We start from the raw sequence: 22,317 nt of genomic DNA on the forward strand, positions 1-22,317 counted from the left end.
AAACCAAAATGAAATAAAAACTGAGGCCCAGAAAGGGGAAGTGACCAGCCCAGCCACACACCTGTCCCATAGCACAGGGCTTAGCTGGGTCCCCAGGACACCGCTCCAGGAGCAGGTTTATCTTCAGGTTGGCCCAATTTGGGAAGCAAAAATGGATGGTGGGGTGGGCCTTAATAAGCTGAAGGAAAGGGCATTCAACCATTTGAGACTGTTTAAGTAGGAAGTTTTGAGGTTTACAGAAGAGATCTCTCCTGTAGCTGTAAGATGGGAGTCAGATGCGGGCTGCCAGAGTTCTGCGGCTTGCAGATTTGTTGGTTAAATGCGGGAGGAAAATACTTGAGAATATGTAGCTTGGAAATACCTTGAGAAATGTGGGTGGACTGCACTTATCAACCATGATCACCAAACCCTTGTTCTCTAACACAGATCGAGTAAATTCTCCAGCGAACGTCACGGCAGAGATCAAAGGAACCTGTCTCTCTATCCACTGGGAAAAACCAGTTTCTGCTTTTCCAAGCCACTGCTTCGATTATGAGGTGAAAATTTACAATGCAAAGAAAGGATATTTTCAGGTGATTATTCCAATCATTCCATTATTTGATGACAGATTTCTTAAAAAAAAAAAATTCTTGTCCATTTGACAGCTCTGGTTATAGCCTGGAACTAACAAAGTCGAAGGTAACTATCTCAGTTTATAAAAATAAATCAAACCTTACTGGTTTTTTGTCTTGCAAGGACCTATTTTGGGTTGAAAATAATGTGAAGGATTAGATAAAAGTTCATTAGCACTGTTGGGGAAATGGTGCAGCTGCTATGGAAAACAGTACGGGGATTTCTCAAAAATTAAAAATAGAATTATCATATGACCCAACAATTCTACTTCTGGGTACATATCCAAAAGAATTGAAAGCAGGGTCTCAAAGACCTTTGAACAACCATGTTCATAGCAGTATTATTCACAACGGATAAAAGGAGGAGATGGGTGCACAATGTGAATGTCGAGCCGCACACTTAAAAATGGTTAAGATGGTAACTTTTTGTTTTGTGTGTTTTACCACAACTTAAAAAAAAATGCCACTTCATTAGCCCTAATGGACAAAAAAGTCAAGGGGAAAGGAGCTAAATTAAAGTCAATATTTATTAAGCATCAACTATAAGTTAAGCTTTGTCAATACTTGGTTTAATTGCTGAGTCATATATGACTTTTGTGACCCCAAGGACTGTAGCCTGCCTGGCTCCTCTGTCCATGGAATTTTCCAGGCAAGAATACTGGAGTGGGTGGCTATTTCCTTCTCCAGGGGATCTTCCTGACCCAGGGATGGAAAATAGGGTCTCCTGCATTGCAGGCAGATTCTTTACCAACTGAGCCAGGGAAGGCCCTTGTTATACTTACAGTTTCTCTATTATGTAACTATACAATGATCATTCCCTTACAGGAAAGTGAGGCACAGAGAGATTAAGTAAGTTGCCTAACATCACAAAGCAAAGGAAAAAATTGGAGAAGTCAGGATTCAAACTCCTGCCTTGCAAACTCAATTTGGTTTAACAAAGATGTTTATAAGCTGGCTTCTTAGTGGGAGATAGACAAATAGGTGCCATTTCTGCTCTCAAGGGGCCTGGTCTGCAGGATGCACTCACCCAGTCTCAGAGCTGCCTGACCAAGAGGCCAGGTGGATAAGCAGGGAGTCAACAAAGCTGCCAGGGCCTCCACCAAGGGAGAGGAATTGAACAGAATCTTGAAGGATGAATAGAAACCTGCCTAGTGGGAGAAGCAGAGAAGGACCTCTTTTAGCCAGCGTGCCCAAGTAAATATGGCAAAAAAACTGGCTTTCTTTTTAAAATGTCTAATCCACCATATACTGGTATGATTTGCTAGAAAAATCAAGTATAGCTAAAGACAAACCCAGTGATCCTGAGCTTGGATGCCATGGCTATTTCAACTTGCTATGAAAGCTCCCAAATTGTCTCCATTTGTGTATTTCCTCCTTGAGGACCACAGTAAACAGCCCTCACTCACGCCAGTCCTCCAGTACACTTGGAGTGGCCAGGGCCCTAGGCGGAAGGATTAACCAAGGCTTGAGAGAACACGGCTCCTTCAGCCAAGCGGCAGTAACTCAGTCAGCTGGACCGAAGACCAACACTGGAATTGTAACTCTGGCTCTGACATGAGCACCTCTCCCAGAATGCCTCTAAGATTTTGCTTGGAATAAGTAGTTTCTCTTTTTAAAACCATGGCCATTAGCAATGGAAGCCGCTGGAGTGTTTCATAGAGAAATGTGAAAACATCTGGAGAAATGTAGAATTATTTTGGTAGCAGCATAAAAGCTGGGTATGGGGAGAGGGAACATGTGGAAATAGAAATAGCAGTCTCATGGCTACTGCAATGGTCCAAGCAAAAATTGATGAGACCTAAAATGGCAGTGTTTTTGGAGTAGAGACAAGGAAAGGAGAACTATATCCAGGAGTATGTAACGTGGAGGCCCCAGGGACATAAACTTGGTTTGGGGCAGAGGGAATTAGCTGCATGGTGAAGACACTGACCAGGAGAGAGAATATATAAGGCTTTGTGAGAAAACAGGGTCAATTCAACACTATAGAATATCAGTCTATGTTGCCTATGACAAACTGGAATTTACTGAGTGTATATTACTAGGTTGAAATACCCCAAATGGTTGTTTTTGCAGATCAAAAATGGATTGCTGAATATTAGAAGTTTTAATGTGATGCGACCCAAAATATATTTAAGCATGGCTTTTACAAAGTTAGGGCTTCTTTATTTGATAATCCATTGGTTTGATGGTATTATTCCTATTTTACAGATGAGAAAACTGAGGCTCAGAGAGGTTAAGCAACTTGCCCTGCATTTAGTTAGAGGTTAGAGCTAGGATTCAAACCCCTCTTCCCTAGATTCAAGGGCCCTGCTCTTTTCTACTTCCTTATGCACCCTCCACCCCTCACTTCTCCCCACCCCCGGCTGGGAGTGACACATTGAAACAGGGATAAGCAAGCTTTTACAGTAAAAGGTCACAGAGGAGATATTTTAGGCTTTGCAGACCATGCTGTTTTTGCCAAAATTACTCAGCTCTGCCACAGATACAAGCAAATAGGCATAACTGCATTCCAGTAAAACTGTTTGTGGATACTGACATTTCAATTTCATGTAATTTTCGTGTGTCACAAAATACTCTTTTTATATTTTTCAATTGTTGAAAATATGTAAGTCATTCTTAGCTTGCAGTTTCTATAAAAACAGGCAGCAGGCCAGATATGTCATAGACTGCACTTTGCTGGCACCTGTTGAGTATGATGGAAGCCATGGCATGTTGTTAGGTGATTACAGAATATCTTGGGACAAGATGGTGGGAGTTACACATCCTGCTATGGGCCCCTCCAGTCTTTCACTCTGGAAATATCAGTTGGACCGAGATGGATCACTGAGATCTTACAATTGCCTATTTTATTTATTTTGGTTGCTATTAGCTTTCCATCGAAGGATGACTGCCAACGCATCCATACTGAAGTGATCTAGAAGACCCTAGTTGACGTGTGTCTTACTGATTTTAAACGGGCCGCTGAACACTGAGTCACTTGCATATGACCTTCCAGTCTAGTCACTGGCATAATTTAAATAGCATGTTCCGGAGAGTCTTATCATGTTATTTTTTTCCATTTAGACAGAAAAAATGACAACCAATACACTCATCACCATAATTGATGATGTTTCTAAGTATTACATTCAAGTGAGAGCAGCAGTGAGCCCTGTGTGCAGAGCGACGGGGCTCTGGAGCGAGTGGAGTCGGCCCATTTACGTGGGTGAGTACCTCTTGTTTATTTTAAGGCACGTGGCCTTACTCGTGGTTGTAGCAGATCCTCCTGGAAAGTGGACATGTTCACTTCTGAGTCTTGAAATGCTCTCGTTGTCTCTACTATGCCTTACCCTGTCAGTTGGCTTGCTGCCTTTCTGACCAGAGGTGGATTTACCATAAGAACGGTGAAGTTTAAACCTTCAAGCTTCTCAAGAGCACAAGGTCTTCCCAAGTCTGGTGCCTATTCATTTTTTTCAGATTACCTAATTCCACTTCTATCCAATTTTTCCAAAATATGTCTTTTTAATTTTGATATAAATTCATATGCAGTGGCAAAGAAACATGGTGAAAGAACTCATGTAGACTTCATTTGGTTTCTTTCAGGAGGAACCTCTTAAAAACCTGCACTGCAATATGCTACCCAAAAACAGTGGCAAGGAATCCACCCATCAATCTTACTCAGATTTAACTGGTTCTATATGTACTCGTTTGTGTATTTAGTTCTACGCAATTTTATTCCATGCGTAGGTTCACGTATGTATTACCACAAGGGTTCTTCTTTGCGCCCTTTTATACGCACATCCATCTCTCTCTCCTCCTTCATTCCTAACCCCTCTCAACTACTAATCTGGTCTCCATTTCTGTAATGTTTCCGTACTTAATTTTGAATTCTTACTTTTGTTTCACTTCATAAAGAAGATTTCAAAACTGAATAAGGTATGGCAAAACCAATACAATATTGTAAAGTAATTAGCCTCTAATTAAAATAAATAAATTTAATTAAAAAAAAAAACTTAATAAGGTCAGGGTCCACAAAATCTGGATTCAGACCCAGGCCTTCAGCAAAAACAGACCTCAGTTCAGTTCAGTTGCTCAGTCGTGTCCAACTCTTTGCGGCCCCATGGACTGCAGCATGCCAAGCCTCGCTGTCCATCAACAACTCCCAGAGCTTACTCAAACTCATGTCCATTGAGTTGGTGATGCCATCAACCATCTCATCCTGTCATCCACTTCTCCTCCCACCTTCTATCTTTCCCAGCATCAGGGTCTTTTCAAAAGAGTCAGTTCTTCCCATCAGGTGGCCAAAGTATTGGAGTTTCAGCATCAGTCCTTCCAATGAATATGCAGGACTGATTTCCTTTAGGATGGACTGGGTGGATCTCCCTGCTGTCCAAGGGACTCTCAAGAATGTTCTCCAACACCACAGTTCAGAAGCATCAATTGTTCGACGCTCAGCTTTCTTTATAGTCCAACTCTCACATCCATACCTGACTACTGGAAAAACCATAGCCTTGACTAGACGGACCTTTGTTGGCAAAGTAATGTCTCTGCTTTTGAATACGCTATCTAGGTTGGTCATAACTTTCCTTCCAAGGAGTAAGCGTCTTTTACTTTCATGGCTGCAGTCACCATCTGCAGTGATTTTGGAGCCCCCCAAAAATAAAGTCTGTCATTGTTTCCCCATCTATTTGTCATGAACTGATGGGACCAGATGCCATGATCTTAGTTTTCTGAATGTTGAGTTTTAAGCCAATTTTTTCACTCTCCTATTCTACTTTCATCATTAGAGGCTCTTTAGTTCTTCTTCACTTTCTGCCATAAGTGCAGCATCATGCATATCTGAGGTTATTGATATTTCTCCCAGCAATCTTGATTCCAGATTGTGCTTCATCCAGCCCGGCATTTTGCATGATTTATTCTGCATATAAGTTAAATAGCAGGGTGATAATATACAGACTTGATGTATTCTTTTCCTGATTTGGAACCAGTCTGTTGTTTCATGTCTAGGATTGGGCACCACCTGGGCTCCTATATTGGTTCTGCAGATGTTTTTGTTTATGATTAAACTGACTAGCTTACTAGGCAAATGAGGTGATCACTGTATCTCTCTGTGGGATCGGAGAAGGGTGATGACGGTGGCTCTGAATGAAGGGGCAGATTCCCACTCGTCCTCTGTGTCAGATGGTAACTCTTTAAGTTGGAGAGGCGGTCCTGCACCATGGAGCTAGAACATGCATTCCCTGTGTTTGCTGCCACCTGTGTATCTTGGCCATGCAGGGGGCACTGTATGAGAGAAGAGGACAGTTAACAAAAACAACTACTGTTTCTCCAAACTCTAGAGTCTTCCATAGCAAGCTCAGGTTTCATACTAGCCTTGGGACATGCTAACTACTTGTTCAGCCTAGAAGAGATCACTTCTCTCTGCCCATCCTTGGAGGCTCCCAGAACTAAGGAGACAAAATCCACTTCTCCTGCCTCACAGGTTATTGTGAAATAGAAACAACAATGTCAATAGATAAGATTTATTGTTGACTACCTGCTCCCCTCTAAGCACTGAGCCAAAGGCTTTACAGGCACCCTTTCACCAATCCTATCCACAAAACTGTTTTGTACATGAGAAAAAAAGGTTTTGAACATTTAGACAGTTTGCTTAATTCTGCATGGCCAGTAAGTGGCAGAGATGGAATTCAAACCCAGGCTGACTGACTCCAACGCCTGAGCTCTTAGCCCTACAGCACCGTGGCTGGGTGCTACAAGCTAAAACCCTGAACAAATTAAAGACTCATTTAAGAGATCCTGGTAGCTAACTTTGTGGTTACAGGTGGTCAAGAGATCCTGGTAGCTAACTGTGTGGTTATGGCTTGTCAAGCATGTGCATGTCATATACTTCATCCTATGAGGTAGCTAATGACAGGTACTAAAGGACAGATTTCTTTCTTTCAGCACATGCTATGATTTCCTATTTAGAAATAAGACACTTAGGCTACCAAGTGTTTCTGCAGGACATTCCTGGGCAGTGCCCACTGGCCCATGTGCATGTTAGGCCAGATCAAAGACACAGCAGGGAGATTTCCAAGGAAGGCTGGGGAAGACAAGCAAAAGCCCAAGGGATGGAACATGGTTCTGAGTCTGCAAGGCCTTGGGGAGCTGGGTTTCCCAAGGGGAAAGGCGCCCCTAAAGTTGCACCACAGGATCAGCACAGCCTTGTAGCTCTGCCCCCATATGACCCTACTGGGACTCAGAGGAGCAGCAAGACCCTTCCTGAGAGAGGGAAGAGAAAGGAAAAGAGGAACTGAGAAAACAGGCCAGAAACCCCTACTTCATGGTTTGGCCAAGGCCAGTCTTTCCCCCTCCCCCAACACCCTCCTTCCCAGGTTGAGGCCCAAACCTGAGAAAGCAGACCCAGCACACACAGCCCCCCACCCCCAACCCACCAACATTGCTTCAACTGCGCAATCGAGATCCACTCTTCTCCCCAAGAGGGGACCCAACAGAAGAAACACAAACCCATCGCAGGGAATTTTCAACAAGGTTATGAATTTCATCAAATGCGCACCAGTTCAGTTCAGTCACTCAGTCGTGTCCAACTCTGTGACCCCATGAATTGCATGCAGCACGCCAGGCCTCCCTGTCCATCATCAACTCCCAGAGTTCACTCAGACTCACGTCCATCAAGTCGGTGATGCCATCCAGCCATCTCATCCTCTGTCTTCCCCTTCTCCTCCTGCCCCCAATCCCTCCCAGCATCAGAGTCTTTTCCAATGAGCCAACTCTTCGCATGAGGTGGCCAAAGTACTGGAGTTTCAGCTTCAGCATCATTCCTTCCAATGAAATCCCAGGGCTGATCTCCTTTAGAATGGACTGGTTGGATCTCCTTGCAGTCCAAGGGACTCTCAACACCACAGTGCAAAAGCATCAATTCTTCAGTGCTCAGCTTTCTTCACAGTCCAACTCTCACATCCATACATGACCAGTGGAAAAGCCATAGCCTTGACTAGACAGACCTTTGTTAGCAAAGTAATGTCTCTGCTTTTCAATATGCTATCTAGGTTGGTCATAACTTTTCTCCCAAGGAGTAAGCGTCTTTTAATTTGATGGCTGTAGTCACCATCTGCAGTGATTTTGGAGCCCCCCCCCCCAAAAAAAAAGTCTGACACTGTTTCCACTGTTTCCCCATCTATTTCCCATGAAGTGAAGGGACCAGATGCCATGATCTTAGTTTTCTGAATGTTGAGTTTTAAGCCAACTTTTTCACTCTCCTCTTTCACCTTCATCAAGAGGCTTTTGAGTTCCTCTTCACTTTCTGCCATAAGGGTGGTATCATCTGCATATCTGAGGTTATTGATATTTCTCCCGGCAATCTTGATTCCAGCTTGTGCTTCTTCCAGCCCAGCGTTTCTCATGATGTACTCTGCGCATAGTGGAAGCTTAATTTTGATTACCTGCATTTGGTGGGATTTTGTCTTAATGCTTTGTTATTCCCCAAAGGTACAAAAATCACTGGCCCCAAAGTACTGATATTTCCAGGTGTCTTCCCAACATTACTGCACACACAGTTTCAGAGATTTTTATTTTTTCTCAGTGCTGTTGGAGGACCTCAAACTAACTTGGAGACCATGGTGGGTACTTTGGCTGTGGAGCCAGTTCTGATGTTTTAGCCTCTGTGTTCTGAATTCTCATCAGTGTTGACTGTGAAGAGTTTAGAACTTAGAGAGGAAGAAAGCGAGACACAAATCAGGAGATCTAGGTTTTCGCCGTGGCTGTGGCAGCGTCTAGCTCTCTGACTGAAGTTAGAGATGCAGAGATAACATTTCATGAGCCAAGTAATCAGAGACTGTAAGCAGAGACAGACTACCTTAGTCCTCCGAAGGCAGGGCCATCTGCTGTCACCCTGCAGGGGACAGAGTGGCTGCCCCTGACCTAGTCAGTCAGCCCTAACCTCCCCAGGTCTCAGCTTCCTCCCTGTAACAGGTGAATTTCCTCCTTTGTAAGTTCTTTCCAATCTGCCTTTCACTTTCAGGTTCCCCTACCCCCCGCCATGACAGCCCCCTACCAAAGTGCTGAGAGAGAGCCTGACCTAGAATGAGAGTTTATTTTAAGCTTGTTTTTAATTTATTATTCACTCTGCACTTTAGAACTGGCACCCCATTATTATTTTCTAAACAACAGCTTCCCGGTTTGGAACTGGGTTCATTATCCTTTGCCCTCAGGTATGCCTCCCTGCCATCATCATGGCAAATCTTATTTCATTTACTGCCACCCTGGTCATGAAGATGCACTGATTAATATTACCACTAACCTTATAAATCCATCCTTTCTGGAATTTACTCCCCTGCTCAGTTTAGGATCATTAGTGAATTTAATCAATGCAGGCTCTCCATCGCCATCAAGATGATTAATAAACTAATAGGAAGCCCAGGCTCCTCTGAGACATTTCACAAGGCTCTTCCTTACCCCACGAGGATGCAGCAATAATTATGCTCTGCTTGCAGCCCACCAGGCAGTGTTCCCACTCCATTCATTTCCTCCAACATTCTTCCTCCTCTCCTACCTTGTCTCATAAATGGCACTCTGGAGCCCTCCCCTTCCATTTTCATGCCAAGACCCAACTCAAATACCACCTCTGTTAGATATTATTAAGTCCACCTCCCTTATTTGAGGGAAATGGAGACCCAGAGATATTTAATAATTCAGTAGTTATCAAACAGCCAAGAAGTGGCTATTAATGGATAATTTTCTCAAATAGGTGACATATGAGTCTATTAGTAAATTGCAATAAATTCGATTGACTAGTTAACCCATGAGAGCCCAAGGATCTTGATCAAGAGAGGGACACCAGATGAATACATTTTGATTGAAGAAAAGGGAGGATGGAGGAGTCAGGACTGCTGGCCAGCTCGGTTGGCAAAGTCACTGCACAGTCAAGAGACACAGGGCACAGTGGTCAGGGGTCCGCCAGCCTCTGGGCACTCTCGGTCTACCTTGAAACTCTGCCCTCCCATGCTGGGATTTCCAGGGTACGGAATACTTTTTATTTATTCTTCAGATGGAAGAAGCAGTTTCATTTTATCTGCCCTTGTTATCAGCTGCCCTTCCTCAAGTGGCTTCTCTGCCTTATCTGAAGAGCTAACTTCCCACTTTTCACACTTCTTTCTCCTTTTGTAACTTTCTTAACTTCCGGATTGTTCTGTTCCTTTATTATCTCTGCCATCTCCTGTTTACCAAAACCCTCTGTCTCCTGAGGGGTTTGTGGTCTGAGTGAGGCTTTTCCTTTTCTAAAGTCCATCATGTTCTCCCTCCCTTCCCAGAAGCTCAAATGTCATGCATGAAACAAGCAATAACCAAAGCAGTTTCCTACAGTAATGCCTTCACCATGGAAAAGTGTTACGTGCATCCACCCAGCCATGTCGCTGGTCAGGCTCAGTGGATCTGAGTCTTGCACATCAGTGATGGGTCTTCTCCACAGTCACAGGCGTTGCCTCTCAAACGAACAACTGGGCCCTTGATGAAATCAGTATCTAAAAGCCAGGGTCTATCAGACGAAGGTACCAAGTACCAATTAAAATGTAGTTAAAAATAAAAATATTGCTTTAGGCCTGAGATGTGCAGCGCTTACACCCAGAGGAGGAGGAGAAAGTTCACTGCACTTCTTAGATGGCTCAGCTGCATGGTCAAGGTAAACACAGATGGCAGCTGTCTTTCAGGGCACCTTCTACAACAAGACCTATTACTCATAGGACTAAGGACTTCATGAAAATAGCTGGAAGCAGAAAATCAGGGAGGGAAGTAAGATTTGGTGGGGGCGGGGGCGGGGAATGGAAGCCAGGCTCTTGCAGGGAAACTCTGGTGCCTTTCTCCTTGGACCTGACATTCATGGGCTGTGAATGAGTGAGGGGGCCCGGCACAGCAGCCCCAGGGCACATGAAATCGCTCCCAGGCCCTCCAATCCACCTCCTTAACTTTACACTTTGCTGGCTCCACCCTCAGCACTCAGAAAAGAAAAAAACTATGGCCCAGTCTATTTGTCAGTCTTTCTTTAAATCCTCACACTGTGCTGGAACAGGGAGAGAACCAGGCAGGAGAAAGGTGAAGGGGAGACACTGGTAGAGGGCTCAGGTTCACTCTCCACCGGAAATGAATTCTGCAAATTCCAAAGCTTTCAGGAAGAAATGGTGGGCTTCTGGGTCAACAGTGACAAAAACTGATAGAAGAATACAAAGCTGACCCAATAAAATGAAAAACCCACCCTCAGTATTCCCTGAGGGTGATATAACTTGTGGCAATTTCGGGTTTTCTTTGCAATGGGGGATTTGGGGTTGGTAAATGTGGTGGCTGATTTGGGCCATTGCTTCCTTTCACCCAGGCTCCTGTGGTTTCCAGGCTGACACCCCACTGCTTACTTGTTCCCAGTGGGGGCACAGGACAATTCAGCCCTGTGGCCTGAAGGAGGGCCAGCAGGAGCTTTCTCATTGTCCCCAGATGTCAGGAGCAAAGAGCTCCCACTTAGCTTTCAAGTCCAGCCCCCCAAAGCTGGACTTGCCCCCCAGGCCTTCTGTGCGTGACCTCTGTCTCATGATGCGCCCGCCAGCTGTTAGAAGGGAGGTGGGGCCCTGCTCTGGGGACAGGCACTGTGCCCGGCACGTTCACTTATTTTATCTTACGTAGCTTCACAAACACGGGATTTTCCTAATTTAGAGGCAAGAAAAGAGATGCAGAGGGGTTAAGGAATTGGCCCAAGTGAGAGCTAGGAAGTGATGGACTAGGACCTGGAATGCAGCCACAGGGCTGGGTCCATGCCCTGCTTTTTTTGTGATGTGGTCACAGTGCCAGCACAGAAGATGGAGGCGGGCGGGGGTGGCACAGCGGCTAGCGGCAGTAAAAGGGCCACCCTGTCAGCTCGTGAGCTGTCAGCCTCTATGCAAACCAAGCAATGGGGATTTCATCAACCTCTTCAGGATCCTCTAGTCTAAATACCTCCTATGAGCTGTCCATGGTGTTCATTTTCACACAGACCTTCTGGAGGGTGAGAGCCATCACACCTGATGCCCTCTCCTACTCTCCAGTATCCTGAATATTCAGTGTTTTCTTTCCCTTCAGGCCTGAGCTTATGACTCAATCTTTTGAGGATTCTGACAGGACTTGATTTTTAGCCTGGCTTTGACGATTTAGGGAAATTATCTTGGTGCCTTACTGCTGAACACGATGTATTCACTCACAATCACAGTTATAAGAAGATTCATTGAACACCTACTGTGAACTAGCACTGTGATGATCACTTTACAGCAATCAACTCAATCAGTTCTTATCCCTATTGAGCAAAGCAGGTGATGGATCCTCCCGAGGGCTCCCTGCTCAGGGACACCTCTCGTGGCAAGTGGGAGAACCCAGATCAAAGTGCTTCACTTATGTTTCTTAAGTCTCTGTGAGGACAGCTCTCAGTTGCTTTAGCAGGTGGACAGAGAAAGCCCAGAAAACCCCTTACAGGGAAGAAAGTTCTGGGTTGCCTGGAGCCCTATAAGACACACAGCCCTTGGTGCTGTGTGGAAAAGTCTGCAAAGAAGAAGATGGCAAAAAGGAGTTTTCCACTCAGCTTCAAGTCCTGCTGGAGACCAACAGTCTGGCAGCAATCCCTCTAGGGAATCCTGAGTGCATACAAGTATACACACACACACACACACACACACACACACACGCACGCGCATGCACTTGCCCACACCCCCCAGGCATGTCCTTTCCATATTTGGGGTCACTGAGCCCCGTTTCCCCAGATGAACATAGTACAAGTTTTCTGCATTTTGCTCTGGGTCCTGCACTATCTACATTCTGTCCACAAGGCTGGATTGGTTCCCTCTTTTTGTCTCCCTAAACCAGGTGAAGCTCAAAATCCACTTGACAGCTGTCTCAGAAAGCTCATCCACCTGAAAGGCATGCTTATGACTTCTGCTTGCATCGTGAGTCTGTGACCCCTCTTGGGGGCCCCTTCACAAACGATGCCAGTCTCCCCCTCCAATGAGGAGCAAGCACAGGAGGCTTCATACACTAACAAATCTGCATCCTCTCAGTTATCCAGCCCCGTCCATGTCCTGAGAACTCCTTCCAGTGCCTTTTGGCTTAACAGACAACGAATATGGCTGCTTCACTGGAAGAGCCCCATCAATCTACTAATCAGTCTTTTCCCTTAGAACCTATGGTTGAGACTGAAATCAGATTTAAAATCAGTATGGGATCCCTGAAAGTCATGCTCACACAAAGAGCTTAAGGGTGGAACAGGCCTCCAAATCAAACTGACTGTCTAAGAGTTATCAGTCTGAACCATAAAGATCATAGAATTTAAGAACAAGTGGGGCTACAGCACCAGCAGGGGGAAGATTTGACAAAGCTCTGAGAGCAGCCAGAGGCAGAGCTGGGACTTGTGGGTCCAGGGTCTGGGTATCTTCAACCACCATCATATCTATCCCCCTCTCTCCCTTTCCCACCGTACACTCCCAGATCATACAACATGTGAAGAGATTTCTTTAGCTCCCTTATTCTCAAGGCTGAATGGCTGAGATGTCAGCAACTAAAGATGCCAAGGTCACCAGAAACCAGGCAGCTTGAGCTCCCAAACGCTCCAAGTTGCCAATATTGGGAGAACGTCCTAGGATAAGGTGCAGAGCCTAAACTGCTTCTCCTCCTGAGCAGGACAGGCTTTGCGACTTCCTCTTTGTAAAGCTCACCTCTGCATAACCAAACAGTGCTCATCAATTTCTTGAAAAGAAACATTTGTGGCTTCCGCTTCAATGGCACAAAAGTCATTCTTGAGTCAGAGAAATGATTCAAGTTACCTGGAAATACTTGTTCCTCAGAGAATTTCCAATGTCAGAGACCTCAAATTCAAATGAATGATGTACTGAGGGGCCTCTGAACTTTTACAGAAGTAAAATTCTTCATTTTCACCTGAAGGATATATACTGTGAGTGGGGACTATTCCCCTACTCAACTTTCAGTGAAGTCAGAGTAGGTGCTGTCTTTTATTCATTTAGTCACATAGCTGATTCTCAACTCATTTTTGCATGAAGAAATCAAGTAACATTAGATAATCCCCAGGCAGTTTTCATTTGGTAGTGAATATGTGAATGCTTTTTCCTGAATATGTGAACGCTTTTTCCTGCACTAAATTTATCTGCCAGTTCAGGTTTTCTTTGAAGAAAAGCTGACCTCAGTTCTGCTGTCTGGGTTAGTTCTGTCCTCAGGTGATGGTAAGGGATTGGTTCTAAAACAAAACTGGGACACTGCAGAAGCCAGGAGGGGAGAAATGACTCAAGTGCCACCTCTTCCAGACAGGAATCATGACTGCTTCTCACCTTGCAGGCATCACCAACTTTTATATCAAAAGAAATGAAATCAGTTGTGTCTCTAAATTTTGCTAATTCATAGAGCATCTTCACTTATTAATGCGAGTACTGAAGTGAAGAGCAAGACAGTAGTTTAACTGAAAAGATTTGTGTAACCACATTCACAAGTAAACGGCACTCTTATCGGGGCCTGACACACTGCTTGCAGTGAATTGCACAATTTTAGACACCAATGGGACCCAGTGTACCACGCTGATAATGTTTACAACACTGCTCATTCTTCCTGCAGGACTCAAGTTTCACCTGTCTAAACCACTGAAAACAGGACGAAGTCTGCTCCTGACATAACCCTTGCTAAATTTATATCCCATGTGGACTAGTGTGGAATTTCTGAATGTGCTTGTCAGGGAACTTGTGTAACGGCTCACTGTGTGGAAAGGTGAGCTTCAGAAATGGGGCAGTGAGGCAGGCAGGGTCCCTTATTCATGAAATCAGAGTGGGAAATAAAGTGAGACACTATTTGATTTGATGGTATTCTAGTTCATCCCAGTTGCTCTTTATAGTAGCCATGTGCAGTAAAAACTAAGTTTAACAGGACACTTGGTGACAACCCAGCGAACTGAATACTAATCCTAGAACAACTGAGTCTCCGTGGTACTTGGGAAAACAAAAGGTTTGTCTTTCTGAGCCTCTGTTTTTCATCATTTTGCAAACTGTGGCTACCGCCGGTGTTTAAAATAGCTGTAAACACATGAAACTTCTTTTTACATGCCATGGTCAGAGTGAATCACTTAAAGTGATTCGGTCCCAACTAAAGCCTAGGGAACCACAGGAGTAGTGGCATGCAAGGCAACCTCCTTCTCCTGGAGACACAGCCTGAAAACACAGCCACCTCCGGCAGCTAAGAAGCAGCACAGCAAGGCTGCCCTGCAGGGAAGTGGTCTCCGGCGGGAAGAGGACGCTGAGGACAGTGCTGCACATCTCGGGGATGTTTAGGATCTGTTCTGTGAAGCGCCAGCCGGTGCAGTGTATTCTGGGTCTGGGGGGCGGGGCCCCTGCACTGTGGTTAAGAGCACAGCTGCTCAGCATGTCCTGGCTCCTCCCCCGGCTCCGCCAGTCTCTGCTGCAGCTCCTCCATCCATCAGATGTGGATGGCAGTGCCCACCCTGAAGTGCTGCTTTGAGAATTCAACTGAGATTACACAGGAAGCCCTTTGCAGAATGTCCGGTACCTAAAAAGTGAATGTAAAAATGTGTATAGAAAATAACCTATTGGTGACTGCTGGTTACTGCTGACTTTTCTCTTTTATTCTCTTCTACTACTTTCACCAGTGAAAATATACTAAAATTAATCATGTGAGAGATCAGGATACACAGAATGATGGTGCCCTAGACTGAGTCAGGGTACTAGTAAATGTGCTGGATTGAGAGCATTCTTACGGGTCCTATTTCAACTCCCTTGTTTTTACAAATGAGGAAGCTGAGGTCCGGAATGGCCACCTTCACAACAAGACTAGGCAAAGGCATAGACAAAAGCATGACTCGCACGATTATGGTTAGTGTGATCCACTGGTGTAAACTGCGCCATAGACAAAAGCATGCCTCGCTCGCATTTACGGTTGGCTGTGAGGCACTGATGTAAACAGAACCAGTGAGGAAAGGAGGTGGGGTCTACAGTGGTTGAGGAGAATCAAAGTAACTTTCAAGGACTCCAGTTTGGGAACTTGGAAGAGTGAAGACCAAAAGGGAGAGGTCATGAGGGAAGCTGCTTTGATGCGAAGAAGGGTTTGAATTTAGTTTTGAATGTTGTCAGCTTTGAGGCACATCCCAGTGGGTTCCACCTATGGGCAATCTCAGATCCAGACCAAGAGATAGGCAGGAATAAAGATGCAGGAGAAGAAGCCATGGAATTAAAAGACGAAGCTGTGCTCAACAAACTTTTCAAAGTTCAAAGAATAGATTACGGTGGAGAAACACCAAGAGATCACGGTTGAGCTGACAGGGCCAGCTGAAATTAAGAAGGAGGGAAGGAAATTATATCGAAGCAGAGGAAGATCTGAGTGGAGGATTCAGTGGCTTGGTTTCCAGGTGGGCATAACCATCAAGTCTGAAATTCAGAGGAAGGTCAGGGAATATAAAGTTGCAAAAAGAAACCAACCATCCTTTGGCTTCAACCAGGAGGAAGTCATCTGGGATTTTAAAAAGTGGTTTCTGAGATGGGAAAATGAAGCTGCCTGAATTTCTCATTCAACAAATGAGTCTAGGAAATAAAGTAAGATGGTATTTGATGATCACTGAGAGAGAGATGGCAAAGTAAAATAATGCCTTAAAGATAAAGGGTTCTATGAATATCTGAAAGCAGAAGGGGAAAGACGAAGGAGGAGAGATTAAAGCTTTTGGGAGGTAGAGGATCAACCCCAAGTAAGAGTTCTCAGGAGGCAAAAAAAAAATAGTGCAAGAGATCAAAGCAACACTGGAATCACGAGCATTAAATCCTCAAGACATCTCTCCATCCTGACACCTTGAAAGATTTGAGTTTTATGTATTTGGGGTTTTTTCCCAAGTCTTAAGATATTTACAAGGACTTGAAAATTGCACTTACATTTACTCCTCATTTTATAGAAGCAACTATTAATGGCAAACTGAGTATTAGGACCTCCTGGTGAGCTGTGTCTGTCTCACCCCTGCATTTAGAGCTGCTGTCACTGAATTACCTGTGTCTTTATTTACTTAGCAAGTTCTTCCCTCAACTGCAGGAAGAGAAGTCTCAAATGGGTTCTTTTAACGCTGTCTCCCGGCAAGCTGTATAGAGTCCAATACACAATCAGATCAGATCAGATCAGTCGCTCAGTTGTGTCCGACTCTTTGCGACCCCAAGAATCGCAGCATGCCAGGCCTCCCTGTCCATCACCAACTCCCGGAGTTCACTCAGACTCACATCCATCGAGTTAGCGATGCCATCCAGCCATCTCATCCTCTGTCGTCCCCTTCTCCTCCTGCCCCCAATCCCTCCCAGCATCACAGTCTTTTCCAATGAGTCAACTCTAGGAGCTCAATAAATATTGACTAGATGGGTGAATAAAGGAATAAACAAACACAGAAAGGCCAGTATATTCAAGAGATAATGTGATATTTTCATCTTCTCTAAAAATGAATCAGGAAGTTTAGTAAGCAGATTATTCCCTAACCACCATTTGGTTTTTCTTGAATGCATTTCCAGTACCTTAAATGAAAACACACACACACACACCCAAAGCTATCATTAAAGCCCATAGAAAGATCTACCCCCTGAATGTAGATTAGAAGGAAATTTAACTTGAGTCGGACGGCATTTACACTTTCTGTACTGAATCAGGGCAGTTAGCATCTAAGTCCCTATCTGTGAAATGGACATGATTCCAAGACCTGCTTTGAGGACAATTAAGATTGTAAATTGTAAGACTATAAATGCTGGGAAAGATTGAGGACTAGAGGGTGGCAGAGGATAAGATGGTTAGATAACATCACTGACTCAATGGACATGAATATGAGCAAACTCTGGGAGATAGTGGAGGTCAGGGAAGCCTGGTGTGATGCAGTCCACGGGATCACAGACAGTCAGACATGACTTGGCAACTAAACAACAAGATTGTAAAGTACTTTCAACAGAGTTTGATACCTTTGTTGTTACCTACAAGTATTATTCCATACTGTACTTCCTCTAAAAGTCCAACTTTGTAAGATATTTTGATTGCAACACAATTAGGTTACTGATTAGGCTTACATTTTTACAGCTTTTTCATCTAAAATCCTCATGACTCACCCAAAGCGCTAAACGCCAAGATCCAGGTGGCATATTACCTAGAATATATCCCATAAATACCTGTTCAGTGATTAAATAGTGTTTCAAGATTAAAAATAGTCTCATTGCCATTGTTGCATTTCACTCTCCTATCAGCTCTGTGAGATGCCTGTTACCCTTTACAGATAAGAAATCTAAGACTCAGGAAAGTTAAGCATCACGCAGCACCTGCAACTCAGACCCAAGCCTCTTGATGCCCTACTGTCGTCATTTCTCTCAATGCTAATTCTAGTTCTGATTTTTCTTTCTTTTTTCATTAGGGAAGGATGATCAGAAGCCCTGGACAGAGTGGTTTCTTATTGCAGTTATGATGACCATCTGCTTCATCTTGTTAATTTTCTCACTCATCTGCAGAATGTAGGTATTCCTTTTATTTTGGGTGCTTTCACTGGGATCTGAATATTGAATTACATTCTTGCCAGGCGCCCACTGGATGGAGGGCTCTTGTTATCAGGTGGAATCTACAGTATTTTTGTGTCTTCCTGGACAGCCTTTCCAAGATGAGTGTGGACTAAATAAAAAACTGGGAAACAGGTGATTTACAGAAACTGGACAGAGCTCAATATAGCCTCAGTCACTGGATGTCCCCTTCTTGAATTTGCCAACAGTCTGCTAATTTCTGTGAAGGTTTCACATTTGTGTTCTTTTGCTTCCTTGACTGTCTTCCACTCAGTTCTTAGGTGCTTCTGTTGAGCCCCCAGGGCACGTCTGTTACATCTAAGGGAAAGGAAGGCAGCCTCTGGGTGCTGAAGTCACCACAGTGCCTCCTGTGTTATCATCCCCAGTTATGAGGTATCGAGTCCTAGCCTGGCCCTTCTGTCATCTAGCCCCAGAGTAGCCCATCGTTCCCAGATTCTGCGGTATCTTGCAGATTTGGCAACCAATCCTAGAGCCTGCCAAAGCCTAAAAGCTCCAAAGTAGGGACTTCTCAACCCTCTGGCGTCCAGGAAGGTCAAGTGCCACTTAGGAGGCTGCAGAACATATTCTATCTTAGCTTTTTCATAGTTTAGAAAGTGACTTTTAGGGGACTTCCCTGGAGGCCCAGTGGTTAAGACTTTGCCTTCCAGTGCAGGGGGTGTGGTTCTGATTCCTGATGAGTGAGCTAAGACCCCACATGCCTCACAGTCAGAAAACTAAAACTTTTTTTTTTTAAATAAGCAATATTGTAACAAGTTAAAGACTTAAAAAATGGTCCACATCAAAAAAAAAAAAAAAACCTTAATAAAGAAAATGACTTATCTTAAACAGCTTCACTATTTTAAATGTTATATAAGATGGTATCTATACCGGGGGGTGGTGGTGGTGGTGGCGGCAATTTAGAAAAGAGAAAAAAAGTAGACCGAGAGCCAACACAGAGGAGGAAGGGCGCATGAGCACCATAGGTGACCTGGAACCCCACACATCTGATGTCCCTCACTGTCAGGAATCAGGTCTGACCACACGTACCAACACGAAGCAGTTGCCATTTTGTCGTTCTTGGATCAGAAGTCACATCAAAGCCTTGCAGTACCCCTATATCTTCAACTATTGTTACAAAGTAGGTGCTTGGAAGTCTTTGTGGATGAAGATTTTGAATTTACCGATTGGCAGGTTTGGGGATTAACCAGGTCACTGTTTAGAGCAGCTACTGAGGCACAAGAAAGGCTGCTTCTGCTCATCTCTCCCTCCTTCACTCTGTTTTCAGATGCCACGTATGGACCAAGTTGTTTCCGCCTGTTCCAGGGCCGAAGAGTAATATTAACGATTTCTTTGTAATCATCAACAATGAGGTAATACTGAAGGTTCTCTAATGTCCTATCTGCCCAGGGACAGGGTCCTGTCACTGAGCCACTTGTTTTCCATGTTACAAGAAAGGGCTTTTACCCAGGAGGCCAGATGTCTTCATATTGCTTTAGTCACCCTGCTCTCTGGCTGATTGTTTTAATACATGTTCATTACAATCTCTGAATATTGCAAAGGTCCTACTCAATTATGAGCATCCTCACCAGTCAGAAAAGCTGAATTTTTTTTTTCTATCAGCCATGTTTTAACTGACCTTGGGCAATTCCTTCAACCCCATGAGATATGACTTCCTCTTCTGTACAGTAACAGGCATAGATGCGTCCACTGACCTGTTTAACTCTGACATTTTAAGAATTCATGTTTCTGCCCCTGAGTACCCCTAAGTTTTTCAGAGGAATTTTCCCTAGTTTCTAAATATAAAGAACCATAGAGCAGGCAAACAACTTCCCCAAATATGTTTTTGTAGGTGCCATTTATGCACTCAGAGCACTTAGGTGTACCACTCACTCACTTATTAACATGTGTTCAATTGTTCTAGCATCAAGTGGGAGAAGTAATCCTTTGAAGTAATCCTTTCTCTAGTGAATTGCCTTGGTGTCTTTGCTGACAGTAAGCAACGACATGCATGTGTGTCTATTTCTCGATTACTGTCTATCTGTATGCCAATACAACACTGTCTTGAAACTGAAGCTTTATTGTAAACCTGGAGACCAGGCAGTTTAAAACTTCCAAACATGACTGTTCAAAGTTGTTTTGGTTATTCCAAGTCCTTTTTATTTTCATATGGCATGGCAACACACACCAGTATTCTTGCCTGGAGAATCCAATGGACAAAGGAGCCTGGCAGGCCACAATCCATGGGGTCACACAGAGTTAGACACAAATGAAGTGACTTAGCACAAACTTCAGAGACAGTTTATCGATTTCAACAAAAAAGGCTGCTGGGATCCTGATCAGGTGATTTTAGAGAGAAGGAACATCTTACCAGTAATGAGTCTTTCAACATCTCACCTTATTTATTTAGAGGTCTTGTGCTGTTCAGTGTATTGATGTTCAGTTGCTTGTCAAATCTGTCCTTAAACTGAATGGATATTTACATCAGGGGCCAGGGGGCTTTCTATAAAGAGCAAGATAGTATACATTTAAGGGCCAAATGTTTATTATGCAGTCATACTGTGAAATCAACCACAGACATTATACAAATAGCTCTGGACAATAAAACTTTATTTACAAAAGCAGGCAATGAGCACGGAGAACTGGGAAATGAAGCATCATCTTCTGCTGTCAGTTCTACGGCCCACACCCTCCACCTGGGGAGGCAAGTGACCCAGGACAGAGCTGACCATGGCTGGGGCCCAGGCAGCAGCGTCCCAGCCTCGACCTCTCAAAGCATCGCCTGGCCAGTCCACTTTGGGGGCCTCTGCTACAATGACGATGAGGGGGCCCTTTAGAGCTATTGACAAACCAACAGGAAGCCTTCCGCTGATGGGAAAGAAAACCCTCCACTTTTCATCACTGCTGGCTCCTCTAAACTTGATGCTGGTACCCAGAGTCCTGGGATTCAGAGGGTGGCTACCATCCCAGAGAGGCCATTACACACATCTTTGCTTGTCCAGGCTTGAGTCAGAAATTATTTTTTTACACTCAAGAGACTCAGGGAAGGAGAGGGAGGGAGCAAGGAGGGGAATGAGTTGGCTGAACAATAAAAACGGCTCACTTAAAAAAAAACAAACCCTTATTCTAAGTTTCCATTTGTTAAAGACTGGTTTCCAGCCATTCTTTGTTTCAATACTGGCAACTGGAGAGAGTTCCTTCCAAGATTAAGTAGATCACAAACCACTCAAAATACATAGGCAGAGAGCATGGCTGCTTGGTCATCACTGCACATTCAGTGCATCACGTGGTGCCCAGTGCAGAGTTGTGCTAAGTCGTTTCAGTTGTGTTCAACAATTTGTGATCCTATGGATCACAGCCCACCAGGCTCCTTTGCCAGTGCAGAGTAGGTATTAGAAACATACTGAATGACTTCTACATTGTTGGCGGGACTTGTAGGTTGGTACAGACACTGTCAAAAGTATGGAGGTTCCTTAGAAAACTAAACACAGAATTACCACGTGATCTAGCAATCTCGCTCCTGGGCATTTATCCAGACAAAATTCTTAATCCAAAATGATGCATGCACCCCTATGTTCATAGCAGCATGATTTACAATAGCCAAGACATGGGAGCAACCTAAATGCCCATCGACAGATGAATGGATAAAGAAGATGTGGTACATATATACAATGGAATACTATCCAGCCATAAAAAAGAATGAAATAATGCCATTTGCGGTGACATGGATGCAATCAGAGATTAACATACTAAGTGAAGTAAGAAACAGAGAAATCTCATATGATGTTACTTACACATGGAATCTAGAATATGGCACATATAAACCTATCTACAAGACAGAAACAGTCTCATATACATAGAGAAAATACTTTAGGGAGAGGGAGGAGATGAGGGAGATGGATGGGCTGGGAGACTGGTGTTGGTAGATACAAACGGTTCCATTTAGAATGGATAAACAAGACCCTAACATACAGCACAGGGAACTATATTCAATATCCTGTAATAAGCATAATGGAAAACAATATAAAAAACAACATATATATTTTACAACTGAGTCACTTTGCTGTGAAGCAGAAATTAGCACTACATTGTAAATCAAATATACTTCAATTAAAAATATGGAAAAAAATACACTGAATGAGTAAAGAAGGTGAAGGAAT

General features: G+C 44.0%; 1 protein-coding gene across 2 annotated transcripts in view; it reads left to right on the forward strand.

The window, feature by feature from the left end:
* IL5RA (interleukin 5 receptor subunit alpha) overlaps window positions 1–22,317 on the forward strand; it is a 40,381-nt gene that overhangs the window by 13,777 nt on the left and 4,287 nt on the right. The window contains exons 7-10 of one of the 2 annotated variants that reach the window (XM_070776302.1): window positions 427–572; window positions 3,675–3,813; window positions 18,022–18,118; window positions 19,446–19,530. In XM_070776302.1, coding sequence (XP_070632403.1) covers window positions 427–572; window positions 3,675–3,813; window positions 18,022–18,118; window positions 19,446–19,530 — 467 coding nt within the window. Of the gene's footprint in view, window positions 1–426; window positions 573–3,674; window positions 3,814–4,190; window positions 5,271–18,021; window positions 18,119–19,445; window positions 19,531–22,317 lie in introns of those variants that run through there. The other variant, XM_070776304.1, reaches the window with a different exon arrangement.

This window comes from Bos indicus, chromosome 22 (genome assembly GCF_029378745.1).
Source record: "Bos indicus isolate NIAB-ARS_2022 breed Sahiwal x Tharparkar chromosome 22, NIAB-ARS_B.indTharparkar_mat_pri_1.0, whole genome shotgun sequence".
NCBI classification, from domain to species: Eukaryota; Metazoa; Chordata; class Mammalia; order Artiodactyla; family Bovidae; genus Bos; species Bos indicus.